The 19,981-nt window shown below is 38.6% G+C and overlaps 1 protein-coding gene across 1 annotated transcript in view; it reads right to left on the bottom strand.

Annotated features, from left to right (window-relative positions):
* Window positions 1–19,981, bottom strand: part of LOC128647210 (RNA exonuclease 1 homolog) — a 681,669-nt gene that overhangs the window by 52,093 nt on the left and 609,595 nt on the right. The window contains exon 20 of the mRNA XM_053699994.1: window positions 10,583–10,703. Coding sequence (XP_053555969.1) covers window positions 10,583–10,703 — 121 coding nt within the window. The remainder of the gene's footprint in view (window positions 1–10,582; window positions 10,704–19,981) is intronic.

Here is a 19,981-nt window from a genome sequence, read left to right as displayed (position 1 = left end):
ATGTATAAGCTATGTAGTGTGTGTGTGTGTATATCTGCATGTGTAAGCTATGTAGTGCGTGTGTATCTGCATGTATAAGTGTAAGCTATGTAGTGTGTGTATCTGCATGTATAAGTAAAAGCTATGTAGTGTGTGTATCTGCATGTATAAGTGTAAGCTATGTAGTGTGTGTGTGTGTATCTGCATGTATAAGTGTAAGCTATGTAGTGTGTGTATCTGCATGTATAAGTGTAAGCTATGTAGTGTGTGTGTATCTGCATGTATAAGTGTAAGCTATGTAGTGTGTGTGTGTGTGTATCTGCATGTATAAGTGTAAGCTATGTAGTGTGTGTGTGTATCTGCATGTATAAGTGTAAGCTATGTAGTGTGTGTATCTGCATGTATAAGTGTAAGCTATGTAGTGTGTGTGTGTATCTGCATGTATAAGTGTAAGCTATGTAGTGTGTGTATCTGCATGTATAAGTGTAAGCTATGTAGTGTGTGTGTGTGTATCTGCATGTATAAGTGTAAGCTATGTAGTGTGTGTATCTGCATGTATAAGTGTAAGCTATGTAGTGTGTGTGTGTGTATCTGCATGTATAAGTGTAAGCTATGTAGTGTGTGTATCTGCATGTATAAGTGTAAGCTATGTAGTGTGTGTGTATCTGCATGTATAAGTGTAAGCTATGTAGTGTGTGTGTATCTGCATGTATAAGTGTAAGCTATGTAGTATGTGTGTGTATCTGCATGTATAAGTGTAAGCTATGTAGTATGTGTGTGTATCTGCATGTATAAGTAAGCTATGTAGTGTGTATCTGCATATATAAGTGTAAGCTATTTAGAGTGTGTGTGTATCTGCATGTATAAGTGTAAGCTATGTAGTGTGTGTGTGTGTATCTGCATGTATAAGTGTAAGCTATGTAGTGTGTGTATATCTGCATGTATAAGTGTAAGCTATGTAGTGTGTGTATCTTCATGTATAAGTGTAAGCTATGTAGTGTGTGTGTATATCTGCATGTATAAGTGTAAGCTATGTAGTGTGTGTGTGTGTATATCTGCATGTATAAGTGTAAGCTATGTAGTGTGTGTGTGTGTATATCTGCATGTATAAGTGTAAGCTATGTAGTGTGTGTGTGTGTGTGTATATCTGCATGTATAAGTGTAAGCTATGTAGTGTGTGTATCTTCATGTATAAGTGTAAGCTATGTAGTGTGTGTGTATCTGCATGTATAAGTGTAAGCTATGTAGTGTGTGTATCTGCATGTATAAGTGTAAGCTATGTAGTGTCTGTGTATCTGCATGTATAAGTGTAAGCTATGTAGTGTCTGTGTATCTGCATGTATAAGTGTAAGCTATGTAGTGTCTGTGTATCTGCATGTATAAGTGTAAGCTATGTAGTGTGTGTGTGCGCATGTATAAGTAAGCTATTTAGTGTGTGTGTCTGCATGTATAAGTGTAAGCTATGTAGTGTGTGTGTATCTGCATGTATAAGTGTAAGCTATGTAGTGTGTGTGTGTGTGTATCTGCATGTATAAGCTATGTAGTGTGTGTGTGTGTATATCTGCATGTGTAAGCTATGTAGTGTGTGTGTATCTGCATGTATAAGTGTAAGCTATGTAGTGTGTGTATCTGCATGTATAAGTAAAAGCTATGTAGTGTGTGTATCTGCATGTATAAGTGTAAGCTATGTAGTGTGTGTGTGTGTATCTGCATGTATAAGTGTAAGCTATGTAGTGTGTGTATCTGCATGTATAAGTGTAAGCTATGTCGTGTCTGTATCTGCATGTATAAGTGTAAGCTATGTAGTGTGTGTGCGCGCATGTATAAGTAAGCTATTTAGTGTGTGTGTCTGCATGTATAAGTGTAAGCTATGTAGTGTGTGTATCTGCATGTATAAGTGTAAGCTATGTAGTGTGTGTGTGCATCTGCATGTATAAGTGTAAGCTATGTAGTGTGTGTGTATCTGCATGTATAAATGTAAGCTATGTAGTGTGTGTGTGTATCTGCATGTATAAGTGTAAGCTATGTAGTGTGTGTGTATCTGCATGTATAAGTGTAAGCTATGTAGTGTGTGTGTATCTGCATGTATAAGTGTAAGCTATGTAGTGTGTGTATCTGCATGTATAAGTGTAAGCTATGTAGTGTCTGTGTATCTGCATGTATAAGTGTAAGCTATGTAGTGTGTGTGCGCGCATGTATAAGTAAGCTATTTAGTGTGTGTGTCTGCATGTATAAGTGTAAGCTATGTAGTGTGTGCATCTGCATGTATAAGTGTAAGCTATGTAGTGTGTGTGTGTATCTGCATGTATAAGTGTAAGCTATGTAGTGTGTGTGTATCTGCATGTATAAATGTAAGCTATGTAGTGTGTGTGTGTGTGTATCTGCATGTATAAGTGTAAGCTATGTAGTGTGTGTATCTGCATGTATAAGTGTAAGCTATGTAGTGTGTGTGTGTATCTGCATGTATAAGTGTAAGCTATGTAGTGTGTGCGTGTATCTGCATGTATAAGTGTAAGCTATGTAGTATGTGCGTGTATCTGCATGTATACGTGTAAGCTATGTAGTATGTGTGTATCTGCATATATAAGTGTAAGCTATTTAGAGTGTGTGTGTGTATCTGCATGTATAAGTGTAAGCTATGTAGTGTGTGTGTATCTGCATGTATAAGTGTAAGCTATTTAGTGTGTGTGTGTATCTGCATGTATAAGTGTAAGCTATTTAGTGTGTGTGTGTGTCTGCATGTATAAGTGTAAGCTATGTAGTGTGTGTATCTGCATGTATAAGTGTAAGCTATGTAGTATGTGTGTGTATCTGCATGTATAAGTGTAAGCTATGTAGTGTGTGTGTATCTGCATGTATAAGTGTAAGCTATTTAGAGTGTGTGTGTGTATCTGCATGTATAAGTGTAAGCTATGTAGTGTGTATCTGCATATATAAGTGTAAGCTATGTAGTGTGTGTGTGTATCTGCATGTATAAGTGTAAGCTATGTAGTGTGTGTGTGTATCTGCATGTATAAGTGTAAGCTATGTAGTGTGTGTGTGTATCTGCATGTATAAGTAAGCTATGTAGTGTGTGTGTGTATCTGCATTTATAAGTGTAAGCTATGTAGTGTGTGTGTGTGTGTATCTGCATGTATAAGTGTAAGCTATGTAGTGTGTGTGTGTATCTGCATGTATAAGAGTAAGCTATGTAGTGTGTGTGTATCTGCATGTATAAGTGTAAGCTATTTAGAGTGTGTGTGTGTATCTGCATGTATAAGTGTAAGCTATGTAGTGTGTATCTGCATATATAAGTGTAAGCTATTTAGAGTGTGTGTGTGTATCTGCATGTATAAGTGTAAGCTATGTAGTGTGTGTGTGTGTGTGTGTATCTGCATGTATAAGTGTAAGCTATGTAGTGTGTGTATATCTGCATGTATAAGTGTAAGCTATGTAGTGTGTGTATCTTCATGTATAAGTGTAAGCTATGTAGTGTGTGTGTATATCTGCATGTATAAGTGTAAGCTATGTAGTGTGTGTGTGTGTATATCTGCATGTATAAGTGTAAGCTATGTAGTGTGTGTGTGTGTATATCTGCATGTATAAGTGTAAGCTATGTAGTGTGTGTATCTTCATGTATAAGTGTAAGCTATGTAGTGTGTGTGTATCTGCATGTATAAGTGTAAGCTATGTAGTGTGTGTATCTGCATGTATAAGTGTAAGCTATGTAGTGTGTGTGTATCTGCATGTATAAGTGTAAGCTATGTAGTGTCTGTGTATCTGCATGTATAAGTGTAAGCTATGTAGTGTGTGTATCTGCATGTATAAGTGTAAGCTATGTAGTGTGTGTGTGCGCATGTATAAGTAAGCTATTTAGTGTGTGTGTCTGCATGTATAAGTGTAAGCTATGTAGTGTGTGTGTATCTGCATGTATAAGTGTAAGCTATGTAGTGTGTGTGTGTGTGTATCTGCATGTATAAGCTATGTAGTGTGTGTGTGTGTATATCTGCATGTGTAAGCTATGTAGTGTGTGTGTATCTGCATGTATAAGTGTAAGCTATGTAGTGTGTGTATCTGCATGTATAAGTAAAAGCTATGTAGTGTGTGTATCTGCATGTATAAGTGTAAGCTATGTAGTGTGTGTATCTGCATGTATAAGTGTAAGCTATGTAGTGTGTGTGTGTGTGTATCTGCATGTATAAGTGTAAGCTATGTAGTGTGTGTATCTGCATGTATAAGTGTAAGCTATGTAGTGTCTGTGTATCTGCATGTATAAGTGTAAGCTATGTAGTGTGTGTGCGCGCATGTATAAGTAAGCTATTTAGTGTGTGTCTGCATGTATAAGTGTAAGCTATGTAGTGTGTGTATCTGCATGTATAAGTGTAAGCTATGTAGTGTGTGTGTGTATCTGCATGTATAAGTGTAAGCTATGTAGTGTGTGTGTATCTGCATGTATAAATGTAAGCTATGTAGTGTGTGTGTGTATCTGCATGTATAAGTGTAAGCTATGTAGTGTGTGTGTATCTGCATGTATAAGTGTAAGCTATGTAGTGTGTGTATCTGCATGTATAAGTGTAAGCTATGTAGTGTCTGTGTATCTGCATGTATAAGTGTAAGCTATGTAGTGTGTGTGCGCGCATGTATAAGTAAGCTATTTAGTGTGTGTGTCTGCATGTATAAGTGTAAGCTATGTAGTGTGTGTATCTGCATGTATAAGTGTAAGCTATGTAGTGTGTGTGTGTATCTGCATGTATAAGTGTAAGCTATGTAGTGTGTGTGTGTATCTGCATGTATAAGTGTAAGCTATTTAGAGTGTGTGTGTGTATCTGCATGTATAAGTGTAAGCTATGTAGTGTGTATCTGCATATATAAGTGTAAGCTATGTAGTGTGTGTGTGTGTATCTGCATGTATAAGTGTAAGCTATGTAGTGTGTGTGTGTATCTGCATGTATAAGTGTAAGCTATGTAGTGTGTGTGTGTATCTGCATGTATAAGTGTAAGCTATGTAGTGTGTGTGTGTATCTGCATGTATAAGTAAGCTATGTAGTGTGTGTGTATCTGCATGTATAAGTTTAAGCTATGTAGTGTGTGTGTGTGTATATCTGCATGTATAAGAGTAAGCTATGTAGTGTGTGTGTATCTGCATGTATAAGTGTAAGCTATGTAGTGTGTGTGTGTGTGTATCTGCATGTATAAGCTATGTAGTGTGTGTATATCTGCATGTGTAAGCTATGTAGTGTGTGTGTATCTGCATGTATAAGTGTAAGCTATGTAGTGTGTGTATCTGCATGTATAAGTAAAAGCTATGTAGTGTGTGTATCTGCATGTATAAGTGTAAGCTATGTAGTGTGTGTATCTGCATGTATAAGTGTAAGCTATGTAGTGTGTGTGTATCTGCATGTATAAGTGTAAGCTATGTAGTGTCTGTGTCTGCATGTATAAGTGTAAGCTATGTAGTGTCTGTGTATCTGCATGTATAAGTGTAAGCTATGTAGTGTGTGTGCGCGCATGTATAAGTAAGCTATTTAGTGTGTGTGTCTGCATGTATAAGTGTAAGCTATGTAGTGTGTGTATCTGCATGTATAAGTGTAAGCTATGTAGTGTGTGTGTGTATCTGCATGTATAAGTGTAAGCTATGTAGTGTGTGTGTATCTGCATGTATAAATGTAAGCTATGTAGTGTGTGTGTGTGTATCTGCATGTATAAGTGTAAGCTATGTAGTGTGTGTGTATCTGCATGTATAAGTGTAAGCTATGTAGTGTGTGTATCTGCATGTATAAGTGTAAGCTATGTAGTGTCTGTGTATCTGCATGTATAAGTGTAAGCTATGTAGTGTGTGTGCGCGCATGTATAAGTAAGCTATTTAGTGTGTGTGTCTGCATGTATAAGTGTAAGCTATGTAGTGTGTGTATCTGCATGTATAAGTGTAAGCTATGTAGTGTGTGTGTGTATCTGCATGTATAAGTGTAAGCTATGTAGTGTGTGTGTGTATCTGCATGTATAAATGTAAGCTATGTAGTGTGTGTGTGTATCTGCATGTATAAGTGTAAGCTATGTAGTGTGTGTGTGTATCTGCATGTATAAGTGTAAGCTATGTAGTGTGTGTGTATCTGCATGTATAAGTGTAAGCTATGTAGTGTGTGTGTGTATCTGCATGTATACGTGTAAGCTATGTAGTATGTGTGTATCTGCATATATAAGTGTAAGCTATTTAGAGTGTGTGTGTATCTGCATGTATAAGTGTAAGCTATGTAGTGTGTGTGTGTATCTGCATGTATAAGTGTAAGCTATTTAGAGTGTGTGTGTGTGTATCTGCATGTATAAGTGTAAGCTATGTAGTGTGTATCTGCATATATAAGTGTAAGCTATGTAGTGTGTGTGTGTGTATCTGCATGTATAAGTGTAAGCTATGTAGTGTCTGTGTGTATCTGCATGTATAAGTGTAAGCTATGTAGTGTGTGTGTGTATCTGCATGTATAAGTAAGCTATGTAGTGTGTGTGTATCTGCATGTATAAGTTTAAGTTATGTAGTGTGTGTGTGTGTATATCTGCATGTATAAGAGTAAGCTATGTAGTGTGTGTGTATCTGCATGTATAAGTGTAAGCTATGTAGTGTGTGTGTGTGTGTATCTGCATGTATAAGTGTAAGCTATGTAGTGTGTGTGTGTATCTGCATTTATAAGTGTAAGCTATGTAGTGTGTGTGTATCTGCATGTATAAGTTTAAGTTATGTAGTGTGTGTGTGTATATCTGCATGTATAAGAGTAAGCTATGTAGTGTGTGTGTATCTGTATGTATAAGTGTAAGCTATGTAGTGTGTGTGTGTATCTGCATGTATAAGTGTAAGCTATGTAGTGTGTGTGTATCTGCATGTATAAATGTAAGCTATGTAGTGTGTGTGTATCTGCATGTATAAATGTAAGCTATGTAGTGTGTGTGTGTATCTGCATGTATAAGTGTAAGCTATGTAGTGTGTGTGTGTATCTGCATGTATAAGTGTAAGCTATGTAGTGTGTGTGTATCTGCATGTATAAGTGTAAGCTATGTAGTGTGTGTGTATCTGCATGTATAAGTGTAAGCTATGTAGTGTGTGTGTATCTGCATGTATAAGTGTAAGCTATGTAGTGTGTGTGTATCTGCATGTATAAGTGTAAGCTATGTAGTATGTATGTGTATCTGCATGTATAAGTGTAGCTATGTAGTGTGTGTGTATCTGCAAATATAAGTCTAAGCTATTTAGAGTGTGTGTGTGTATCTGCATGTATAAGTTTAAGTTATGTAGTGTGTGTGTGTATATCTGCATGTATAAGTGTAAGCTATGTAGTGTGTGTGTATCTGCATGTATAAGTGTAAGCTATGTAGTATGTGTGTATCTGCATGTATAAGTAAGCTATGTAGTGTGTGTATATCTGCATATATAAGTGTAAGCTATGTAGTGTGTGTGTATCTGCATGTATAAGTGTAAGCTATGTAGTGTGTGTGTGTGTCTGCATGTATAAGTGTATGCTGTGTAGTGTGTGTGTATCTGCATGTATAAGTGTAAGCTATGTAGTGTTTGTGTGTGTGTATCTGCATGTAAAAGTGTAAGCTATATGTGTGTCTGTATCTGCATGTATAAGTGTAAGCTATGTAGTGTGTGTCTGTATCTGCATGTATAAGTGTAAGCTATGAAGTGTGTGTGTATCTGCATGTATAAGTGTAAGCTATATGTGTGTGTGTATCTGCATGTATAAGTGTAAGCTATGTAGTATGTGTGTATCTGCATGTATAAGTGTAAGCTATGTAGTGTGTGTGTGTATCTGCATGTATAAGTGTAAGCTATGTAGTATGTGTGTGTATCTGCATGTATAAGTGTAAGCTATGTAGTATGTGTGTGTATCTGCATGTATAAGTGTAAGCTATGTAGTGTGTGTGTATCTGCATGTATAAGTGTAAGCTATGTAGTGTGTGTGTATCTGCATGTATAAGTGTAAGCTATTTAGAGTGTGTGTGTGTATCTGCATGTATAAGTAAGCTATGTAGTGTGTGTGTATTTGCATGTATAAGTGTAAGCTATGTAGTGTGTGTGTATCTGCATGTATAAGTGTAAGCTATGTAGTATGTGTGTGTATCTGCATGTATAAGTAAGCTATGTAGTGTGTGTGTATTTGCATGTATAAGTGTAAGCTATGTAGTGTGTGTGTATCTGCATGTATAAGTGTAAGCTATGTAGTGTGTGTGTGTTTGTATATCTGCATGTATAAGTGTAAGCTATGTAGTGTGTGTGTATCTGCATGTATAAGTGTAAGCTATTTAGTGTGTGTATCTGCATGTATAAGTGTAAGCTATGTAGTGTGTGTGTATCTGCATGCATAAGTGTAAGCTATTTAGTGTGGGTGTCTGTATCTGCATGTATAAGTGTAAGCTATGTAGTGTGTGTGTGTATCTGCATGTATAAGTAAGCTATGTAGTGTGTGTGTATCTGCATGTATAAGTGTAAGCTATGTAGTGTGTGTGTATCTGCATGTATAAGTTTAAGCTATGTAGTATGTGTGTGTATCTGCATGTATAAGTGTAAGCTATGTAGTGTGTGTATCTGCATGTATAAGTGTAAGCTATGTAGTGTGTGTGTATCTGCATGTATAAGTGTAAGCTATGTAGTGTGTGTGTATCTGCATGTATAAGTGTAAGCTATGTAGTGTGGGTGTGTGTATCTGCATGTATAAGTGTAAGCTATGTAGTGTGTGTATCTGCATGTATAAGTGTAAGCTATGTAGTGTGTGTGTATCTGCATGCATAAGTGTAAGCTATTTAGAGTGTGTGCATATATAAATGTATGCTGTGTAGTGTGTGTGTATCTGCATGTATTAGTGTATGTGTGTATCTGCATGTATTAGTGTATGTGTGTATCTGCATGTATAAGTGTAAGCTATGTGGTGTGTGTGTATCTGCATGTATAAGTGTAAGCTATGTAGTGTGTGTGTATCTGCATGTATAAGTGTAAGCTATGTAGTGTGTGTGTATCTGCATGTATAAGTGTAAGCTATGTAGTGTGTGTGTATCTGCATGTATAAGTGTAAGCTATGTAGTGTGTGTGTATCTGCATGTATAAGTGTAAGCTATGTAGTGTGTGTGTGTGTATCTGCATGTATAAGTGTAAGCTATGTAGTGTGTGTGTATCTGCATGTATAAGTGTAAGCTATGTAGTGTGTGTGTATCTGCATGTATAAGTGTAAGCTATGTAGTGTGTGTGTATCTGCATGTATAAGTGTAAGCTATGTAGTGTGTGTGTGTGCGCACGCACGCGTATCAGCATGTATAAATGTAAGCTATGTAGTGTGTGTATATCTGCATGTGTAAGTGTATGCTATGTAGTGTGTGTATCTGCATGTACAAGTGTAAGCTATGTAGTGTGTGTATATTTGCATGTGTAAGTGTAAGCTATGTAATGTGTGTGTATCTGCATGTATAAGTGTAAGCTATGTAATGTGTGTGTATCTGCATGTATAAGTGTATGCCATGCAGTGTGTGTATCTGTATTTACAAGTGTAAGCTATGTAGTGTGTGTGTGTGTCTACATGTATAAGTGTATGCTATGTAGAGTTTGTGTATCTGCATGTGTGTGTGCTATGTAGTGTGTGTTTGTGTATTTAACTGTCTGTATATGTAAATTTGTAGTTTGTGTTACTGTGCATTTTTGCTGACTTTAAAGGCCAGAATCTAGAAAATTAATGGGGAATGCAGAGAGCATTAATGTCCAATTAAGATAAAAATATTTAGCACCGTCTCTGCAAAGGCTAATTAAATGCAGAGCTCACATAGCTATACCAGTTTGAACTTGTGTTTGAATTGCTGCATAAGAGTATTAAAATATATAACTTTATTTAGAATTTTATTTATATTACTTTGCTCTTATGATTTTTTTTAAGCCGCATCCCTGCCCACCACAAACTTTTGCTGCGCGGGGAGGGGCTGTCCCTCTTTTGAATTTTGAAATGTTGGGAGGTATGATATATACATACTCATATCCATCTTTAGACATGTATATGTATGTATCTCTATATTAAAGCACTCTGCATGCCTTTTTTCTAACACCTGAAACCTCATATTTGAGCCCCCAACCTTTTTGGGAAATTTTTTTAAAACTATTATTTATTAGTGTTATGTGTGTAACTATTTTATAATGTATTTTTGCTGTGCTTTGTGACACTTTTTTGTATTGCGAAGTCATTCTAGCATAAATTGCGATTTTACTTTCAACTATTAATACGAGCAGTTAACTTTAACGCAACACTTGTTATCCAGCCCATAATGTCAAGAGCAGACAGGACATCGAAAGGACATCTTACAGGTAACATTCATCAGTAGTTCTCAAAATATGGATTCAAAAGCCAAAGCTAATCAGGTGAATACTTAGCTGCAGTTATCCATGTCGATTTGAAAATAAAACCTAAACATTAATGTAAGGAAAAAAAAAAAAAAAGAAAAAAAAAAAAAGGAAGGAGGATGATCTGGGCACTAATATCTACTGAAACTATTTCACACATTAACCATTATTTCTATAAAGTAGTCATTTTCTACTTCTCTTTAGGTCTTTCCAAAACGATCCTATTACCAAAAGATTTTAGAAGTATTTTACACTTACCGTTATCTTGAATGATTCGTCTTAGGCAGTCAGCCATTAAATTCCTGAGTGATCTCCTATGAGGTAAACCCAAGCGATGAGGAAATACTACAGATGTATCAACAACTGTGTCATGAATCAGCTGCAAATATAAATTTAAAAAAACTTTATGAAATCACTCCTCAAATTAAAGACATTTATGGTGAGTGTGGTAATTCTCTTTATTCGGCTTGAAAATTTCTGGAAAATGAATATCAATTTCCAATACTTCTTAATTACACAAGCATTTTCTATGAGTAAAAATATTTATTTTGACTCATAAGTGCCAAATAGCCAGCCGTTTGCTTCAGATAGTCTGCATGTTCAGGTACAAGCTGTTTTATACCTAATTCCGCTTCCTAAAGGATGAAATCCAACTGATTAATGAAGCAACAGCAAATCTCATTACAATCCCAGAACTCAGAAAGTTAGACCTATCATACAACAGTTCCATAATTCCCTGGCAAGACTTCAGCTGGTTTTCTAGTAGGAAATTCTATAAAAAGGATTAAAACGGTGTAAGCTAAAAGAAACACACTTCCTAGTAAGGAAAGTAACTTTAAAGGGATATGAAACCCAACATTTTGCTTTCATGATTCCGATAGAGCATGTGATTTTAAATAACTTTTACTCCTATTTTCTTTGTTCTCTTGGTATCTTTTGTTGAAAAGCATGGATATATGCTTAGGAGCCAGCCCATTTCTGAAACGTTTTATGGCAGAAGTTTTGCAAGAATGTTATCCATTTGCAAGAGCACTAGATAGCAGAAATATTTCCTGCCATGTAGTGATCCAGATGCCTAGGTAACTCCAACACAGAATACCATGGGAACAAAGATAATTTGATGACAGAAGTAAATTGAAAAGTTTTAAAAAACATAATTTATGCTTACCTGAAAAATTTCTTTCTTTCCGGATATGGCGAGTCCACAGAATCATCAATTACTAGTAGGAATATCACACCTGGCCAGCAGGAGGCGGCAAAGAGCACTACAGCAAAACTACTATATATGGCACTTACCTTACCCATAATCTAGAGTCATTCGGCCAAAGGAAAAATTGAAAAAGAAGATCACACAAAAGTGTAGAGGTGCCTGAGGTTTTAGAAAAAATAACTGTCTTAAATAAAGGGTGGGCCGTGGACTCACCAGATCCAGAAAGAAATACATTTATCAGGCAAGCATAAATTATGTTTTCTTTCCTACGATATGGTGAGTCAACGGAATCATCAATTACTAGTGGGAATCAATACCCAAGCTAGAGGACACAGATAAGTGAGGGACAAGACAGGTAGACCTAAACAGAAGGCACCACCGCTTGCAGAACCCTTCTCCCAAAAGAAGCCCCAGCTGAGGCAAAAGTATCAAATTTATAAAACTTTGAAAAAGTATGCAAAGAGGACCACGTTGCAGCTTTGCAAATCTGTTCCACAGAAGCTTCATTTTTAAATATCCAGGAAAAAGAAACAGCCCTCGTGGAATGAGCAGTGATTCTCTCAGGAGGTTGCTGTCCAGCAGTCTCATAGGCCAAATGAATAATACTCCTTAGCCAAAGAGAAAGAAGTTGCTGTAGCTTTCTGAACTTTGCGCTTACCAGGAAAACAAACAAAGCAGAAGACTGACGAAAGTCCTTAGTCGCCTGAAGATAGAACTTCAATGCACGCACAACATCTAGGTTGTGCAACAAACGCTCCTTAGGAGAAGAAGGATTAGGACACAAAGAAGGAACCACAATTTCCTGATTAATATTCTTGTTTGAAACAACCTTAGGTAGGAAATATAATTTAGTATGTAAAACCACCTTATCAGAATGAAAAAGATAAGGAGAATCAAACTGCAGAGCCGAGAGTTCCGAAACACTCTGAGCAGAAGAAATAGCAACAAGAAACAAAACCTTCCAAGATAACATCTTAATATCTAATGAATGCATAGGTTCAAACAGAGCCCGCTTTAAAACTCTAAGAACAAGGTTAAGACTCAAGGGAGGAGTAACAGGCTTAACCCGTTAATGACCACAGCACTTTTCCATTTTCTGTCCGTTTGGGACCAAGGCTATTTTTACATTTCTGCTGTGTTTGTGTTTAGCTGTAATTTTCCCCTTACTCATTTAATGTACCCACACATGTTATATACCGTTTTTCTCGCCATTAAATGGACTTTCAAAATATACCATTATTTTCATCATATCTTATAATTTACTATAAAAATATGAGGAAAAAATAAAAAAAAAAACACACACTTTTTCTAACTTTGACCCCCAAAATCTGTTACACATCTACAACCACCAAAAAAAACATATGCTAAATAGTTTCTAAATTTTGTCCTGAGTTTAGAAATACCCAATGTTTACATGTTCTTTGCTTTTTTTGCAAGTTATAGGGCCATAAATACAAGTAGAACTTTGCTATTTCCAAACCACTTTTTTTCAAAATTAGCGATAGTTACATTGGGACACTGATATCTGTCAGGAATCCCTGAATATCCATTGACATGTATATATTTTTTTTTTAGAAGACATCCCAAAGTATTGATATAGGCCCATTTTGGTATATTTCATGCCACCATTTCACCGCCAAATGCGATCAAATAAAAAAAATTGTTCACTTTGTAAGTAATTTCAGTGAGAAACCTAAAGTTTGTGAAAAAAATTGTGATAAACGACTTATGCAATTATAGCATAAATGGTTGTAAAAGCTTCTCTGGGATCCCCTTTGTTCATAAATAGCAGACATATATGGCTTTGCTTTTTACTAATTAGAAGGCTGCTAAATGCGACTGCGCACCACACGTTTATTATGCCCAGAAGTGAAGGGGTTAATTAGGGAGCATGTAGGGAGCTTCTAGGGTTAATTTTAGCTTCAGTGTAGTGTAGTAGACAACCCCAAGTATTGATCTAGGCCCATTTAGGTATATTTCATGCCACCATTTCACCGCCAAATGCAATCAAATTAAAAAAAACGCTAAATTTTTCACAATTTTAGGTTTCTCACTGAAATTATTTACAAACAGCTTGTGTAATTATGGCACAAATGGTTGTAAATCCTTCTCTGGGATCCCCTTTGTTCAGAAATAGCAGACATATATGACTTTGGCGTTGCTTTTTGGTAATTAGAAGGCCGCAAAGTGCTGCTGCGCATCACATGTGTATTATGGCTAGCAGTGAAGGGGTTAATTAGGTAGTTTGTAGGGAGCTTGCAGGGTTAATTTTAGCTTTAGTGTAGAGATCAGCCTCCCACCTGACACATCAGACCCCCTGATCCCTTCCAAACAGCTCCCTTCCCTCCCCCACACCACAATTGTCCCCGCCATCTTAAGTACTGGCAGAAAGTCTGCCAGTACTAAAATAAGTTTTTTTAAAAAAAAAATAATAATTTTTTATAGCATATTTACATATGCTACTTTGTAGGATCCCCCCTTAGCCCCCAACCTCCCTGATCCCCCCCAAAACAGCTCTCTAACCCTCCCCCTCTGCCTTATTGGGGGCCATCTTGGGTACTGGCAGCTGTCTGCCAGTACCCAGGTTTGCAAGAGAAATGTTTTTTTATTTTTTATTTTTATGTTCTTTTTCTGTAGTGTAGCTTCCCCCCCACACAGACCAATCCCCCACCCCCTGACTTATTAAAAGTTTAAAAAAAGTAGACAATATTTATATAAAACTACATATTTCATTTTTCTGTAGTGGAGCGGTTCCCACCCGCTCCCTCCCCGTGCACGCACGCGCCCGCCCTCCCGTGCGCGCCCCCGATCACCCCCGCCCACGATCCCGCCCCCTCCACATCATCAGGGCCATCGATGGCCGCCACCCGCCTCCCGAACCGGCTCCCACCCACCAACGGATTTAGCCGGTGATGTCCGGTGCAGAGAGGGCCACAGAGTGGCTCTCTCTGCACCGGATTGCTAAAAAAGGTTATTGCAGGATGCCTCGATATCGAGGCATCACTGCAATAACCGGAAAGCAACTGGAAGCGTGCAGGATCGCTTCCAGCTGCTTTCCAGAACAAGGACGTACGCCACACGTCCTCGGTCATTAACTGTATTTTTTTTTAGGACGTGTGGCATACGTCCTTTGTCGTTAAAGGGTTAAACACAGGCCTAATCCTAACCAAGGCCTGACAAAAAGATTGCACGTCTGGCACATCCGCCAAATGCTTATGCAACAAAATAGACAACGCAGAATTCTGACCTTTCAGAGTACTAGCTGACAAACCCTTCTCCAGACCCTCCTGGAGAAAAGACAAAATCCTAGGAATCCTGACTCTACTCCACGAGTAGCCTCTGGATTCACACCAATACAGATATTTAAGCCATATCTTATAATAAATCTTTCTTGTCACAGGCTTACGCGCCTGAATCATGGTCTCAATGACCGACTCTGAAAACCCACGAAGTAGAAGGTCCTTCCTCAGAGGTAGATATGACATTTCCACTAGATGTGCATACCAGATCCTGCGAGGCCAAGCAGGCACTATAAGAATCACTGACGCCCTCTACTGCTTGATCCGAGCAATGACTCTTGGCAGGAGAGCGAACGGAGGAAATCTGTATGCTAGACTGAAATTCCAAGGGACCGCCAGAGCATCTATCAAGAAAGCCTGTGGATCCCTTGATCTCGAGTCGTACCTCAGAAGCTTGGTATTCTGCAGAGAAGCCATGACATCCAGTACTGGCTGCCCCCAATTGAGGATTAAACTGGAAAATACTTCCGGATGGAGTTCCCACTCCTCCGGATGAAAGGTCTGTCAGCTCAGAAAATCCGCCTCCTAAATGTCCACTCCTGGGATGTGGATTGCAGAAAGACAACAGTTGTGAGACTCCACCCACTGGATTATCCGGGCCACCTCTGTCATGGCCAAGGAACTCCAAGTTCCCCCCTGGTGGTTGATGTACGCCACCGATGTTAAGTTGTCCGACTGGAACCTGATAAACTGGGCTAAGGCTAACTGAGGCCAGGCGAGCATTGAAAATCGCTCTCAGTTCTAGAATGTTTATAGGGAGAACTGACTCCGCCTGAGTCCAAAGACCCTGAGTCTTCAATGACCCCCAAATTGCTCCCCAACCTAGAAGGCTGGCATCCATGGTCATGATCACCCAGGAAGGTCTGCGGAAGCAAGTTCCCTAGGAGAGATGTTGCTGAGACCACCACAGAAGAGAGTCCCTTGTCGCCTGATCCAGAACAATTAGTGGAGACAGATCTGCATAATCCCCGTTCCATTTCCTTAACATGCATAACTGCAGAGGTCTGAGATGGAACCGAGCAAACGGAATGATGTCCATGGAAGCTACCATCAGACCAATTACCTCCATACATAGAGCCACTGACGGCCGAGGAGAGGACTGAAGGACAAGGCAAGAGTCGAAGATGTTTGTTTTTCTGACCTCTGTCAGAAATAGCTTCATTAGTAGGAAGTCTATTATAGTCCCTAAAAACACTATTCTTGTGGCTGGAATCAGAGAAAACTTTCCCAGATTTACCTTCCAACCGTGGGAGCGTAGAAAAGACAACAAGATCTCCGTATGAGAGAGTTTGCTTGTTGAAAAGACGGCGTCTGAACTAGAATTTTGTCCAGATATGGTGCAACGGCAATGCCCCGAGATGATCACTGCCAAAAGAGCCCCCAGGACCTTCGAGAAAATTCTGGGAGCTGTGGCAAGGCTGAAAGGAAGAGCCACAAACTGGAAATGATTGTCTAAGAAAGCAAACCTTAGAAACTTGTGATGATCCTGGTGAATGGGAACATGAAGGTACACATCCTTTAAGTCTATGGTTGTCATAAACTGACCCTCTTGAACGAAAGGAAGAATGGAATGTATAGTCTCCATCTTGAAGGACAGTACTCTGAGGAAATTTGGTCAGCCAAACCAGGCCCAAACAAGGTCTTGCCCTTGTAGGGAATAGCTAATAACAGACTTAGAAGAAACATCCGCAGACCAGGATTTTAACCAAAGGGCTCTGCGAGCTAGAACTGCAAAACCCAGACATAATAAAGGAATTGGCTAACTTAAGAGCCTTAATCCTGTCCTGGATCTCCTCAAGAGGAGTATCTGTTTGAATAGAATCAGACAAAGCATCAAACCAGTAAGCTGCAGCGCTGGTAACAGTAGCAATAAACACTGTAGGCTGCCATTGAAGACCTTGGTGAACATACATTTTCTTTAATAATGCCTCCAATTTCTTATACATTGGATCCTTAAAAGAACAACTATCCTCTATGGGAATAGTGGTCCTTTTAGCCAAAGTGGAAATGGCTCCACTTAAGAACCGTTTGCCACAACTCCTTAATAGTCAGCTATAGGAAACATTTTCTTAAAAATAGGAGATGGAGAAAAAGCAATACCAGGTCTCTCCCACTCCCGTGCAATATTCTCAGAAGCCCGGTCTGGAAATACCTCCATCGCAGAGGGAACATTAAAATACATGTTCAGCTTACTAGACTTCTTAGGGTTAACAACTATAGTAGTATCGGAGTCATCCAAGGTAGCCAAAACCTCCTCATGTAACAAGCGGAGGCGTTCCAGCTTAAAATCTAAAGGACACAACTTTAGCATCAGTAGAAGGAATTATACTGCTTGAATCTGCAATTTAATCCTCAGATGCACCTGAAGAATCTTCATCCTCAGACTTCTGAGAGGAAATACTTTGATTAGCTACCTCGGGATCAGAAACCTTAATGTTTCTTTAAAATTTCCTTTTGCGTTTTCCCTGCAGCATGGGAAAAGCAGACAGCGCCTCAGATACTGCAGAATATACCTGGGAAGCAATATCTTGCAAAGTAACTCCAGAAGGAGCATGAGAGGAAATGATGGGCACTGCATGTTCAGATGAATAGGATTGGGACGCTTGAGGAGAAAGCTGCGGCACATCTGAAACAGGAGGCTCCTGAACAGCATCTGTCTTAGCTAATGATGGCTCAGGGTCAAAAAGTCTTTCTATAAGCTAAAGTTCTTTCAATACATGAAGCACAAAAGGGTACTGGGGGTTTCACCTGGGCATCAAAACATAATCTACAGGTAACATCCTGTACAGCCTCCTGATCCATAATATATAAGTTTTTTTTTTACTTTAACAAAGGATATAATACAGAACCAAAAAACGTTCTAAATAAATTTTCCCTTTAAATTTACCAAATCAAGAAAACATACCCCAGGCAACACTCTACACCTCAGCAGAATTAATGAGGTGCCCTGTCTGTCCTGCAAACCGCAGCAAACTGAGGACAAAAACGGTCCTGTTTACAATCCGGATTTCCAGAGAAGCAAAAACAGCAAGAAGCCTTCTAAACAGCAGCCATCTGAAATATGCGCACCTCACTCTTACAGGAAGTGAAGAAAAGCGCCAAAAAACCTCTGACATCACAGAATCAAAACAACCCTAAAAGGGGCGGTCCTACAGCTGACAAAAAAGCCATTTTTTTTTTAAAAAACAACTTTCTTGAAAAACAGGCTTAAAAACAAACAATAAAAGCCCTCAAAAAACACAATTCATTACTAAAAATGGATCCTCACTGAGCCATCAATAAAAAAATAAATAACTCCTCACACTAACAGTGCCTGCAAAAACTGCCTACTGAAGAGACATGGGCTAAGGATAGACCTTTTAGAAAGATCAGAGCAAACCCACTCTGCTTTAAAATAAAACAAATTTGATTGTAGATCAGACACCAAAACTTCACCTCCTGGAGATTATGGGTATGAGAAGTGACATATTGCATCTTTGCTTTCTCCTGTTGGCCAGGAGTGATATTCCCACTAGTAATTGATTCCGTGAACTGGCCATATCTTAGGAAAGAAATTATATGTTCTGTCTGAATACATTTTTTTTTTTTGGGGGGGAGTGTTTAGATCCCTTTAACCTGGAAGAGTAAGATGAGAACACAAACCTGTGATAGCATTTAAAAGCAGGATTGCCACCAAGTGTATACTGTATAAAAACATAATTTATGTAAGAACTTACCTGATAAATTAATTTCTTTCATATTGGCAAGAGTCCGTGAGCTAGTGACGTATGGGATATACAATCCTACCAGGAAGGGAAAAGTTTCCCAAACATCAAAATGCCTATAAATACACCCCTCACCACACCCACAATTCAGCTTAAAGGGACAGTAAACCTCAAAAATAATGTTATATAATCCTGCGCATAGTGCAGAATTATATAACATTATATTAGCCTTATCTTTATAAAAACATAATTTATGCTTACCTGATAAATTCCTTTCTCCTGTAGTGTAGTCAGTCCACGGGTCATCCATTACTTATGGGATATTAACTCCTCCCTAACAGGAAGTGCAAGAGGATCACCCAAGCAGAGCTGCTATATAGCTCCTCCCCTCTACGTCACACCCAGTCATTCGACCGAAAACCAAACGAGAAAGGAGAAACTATAGGGTGCAGTGGTGACTGGAGTATAATTTAAAATTTAGACCTGCCACAAAAAACAGGGCGGGCCGTGGACTGACTACACTACAGGAGAAAGGAATTTATCAGGTAAGCATAAATTATGTTTTCTCCTGTTAAGTGTAGTCAGTCCACGGGTCATCCATTACTTATGGGATACCAATACCAAAGCTAAAGTACACGGATGACGGGAGGGACAGGCAGGATCTTTACACGGAAGGAACCACTGCCTGAAGAACCTTTCTCCCAAAAACAGCCTCAGAAGAAGCAAAAGTGTCAAATTTGTAAAATTTGGAAAAAGTATGAAGAGAAGACCAAGTTGCAGCCTTGCAAATCTGTTCAACAGAGGCCTCATTCTTAAAGGCCCACGTGGAAGCCACAGCTCTCGTAGAATGAGCTGTAATTCTTTCAGGAGGCTGCTGTCCAGCAGTCTCATAGGCTAAACGTATTATGCTACGAAGCCAAAAAGAGAGAGAGGTAGCAGATGCTTTTTGACCTCTCTTCTGTCCAGAATAAACGACAAACAGGGAAGAAGTTTGGCGAAAATCTTTAGTTGCCTGTAAATAAAATTTCAGGGCACGGACTACGTCTAGATTGTGCAGAAGTCGTTCCTTCTTTGAAGAAGGGTTAGGGCACAACGATGGAACAACAATCTCTTGATTGATATTCTTGTTAGTGACTACCTTAGGTAAGAACCCAGGTTTAGTACGCAGAACTACCTTGTCTGAATGAAAAATCAGATAAGGAGAATCACAATGTAAGGCAGATAACTCAGAGACTCTACGAGCCGAGGAAATAGCCATTAAAAACAGAACTTTCCAAGATAACAGCTTGATATCAATGGAATGAAGGGGTTCAAACGGAACACCCTGTAAAACGTTAAGAACTAAGTTTAAGCTCCACGGTGGAGCTTAAACACAGGCTTAATCCTGGCCAAAGCCTGACAAAAAGCCTGAACGTCTGGAACTTCTGACAGACGTTTGTGTAAA

The sequence above is a fragment of the Bombina bombina genome, chromosome 2, assembly GCF_027579735.1.
Source record: "Bombina bombina isolate aBomBom1 chromosome 2, aBomBom1.pri, whole genome shotgun sequence".
NCBI classification, from domain to species: Eukaryota; Metazoa; Chordata; class Amphibia; order Anura; family Bombinatoridae; genus Bombina; species Bombina bombina.
The sequence above is the reverse complement of the archived record's forward strand: the minus strand, read 5'-3'. Positions and strand labels throughout refer to the sequence as shown.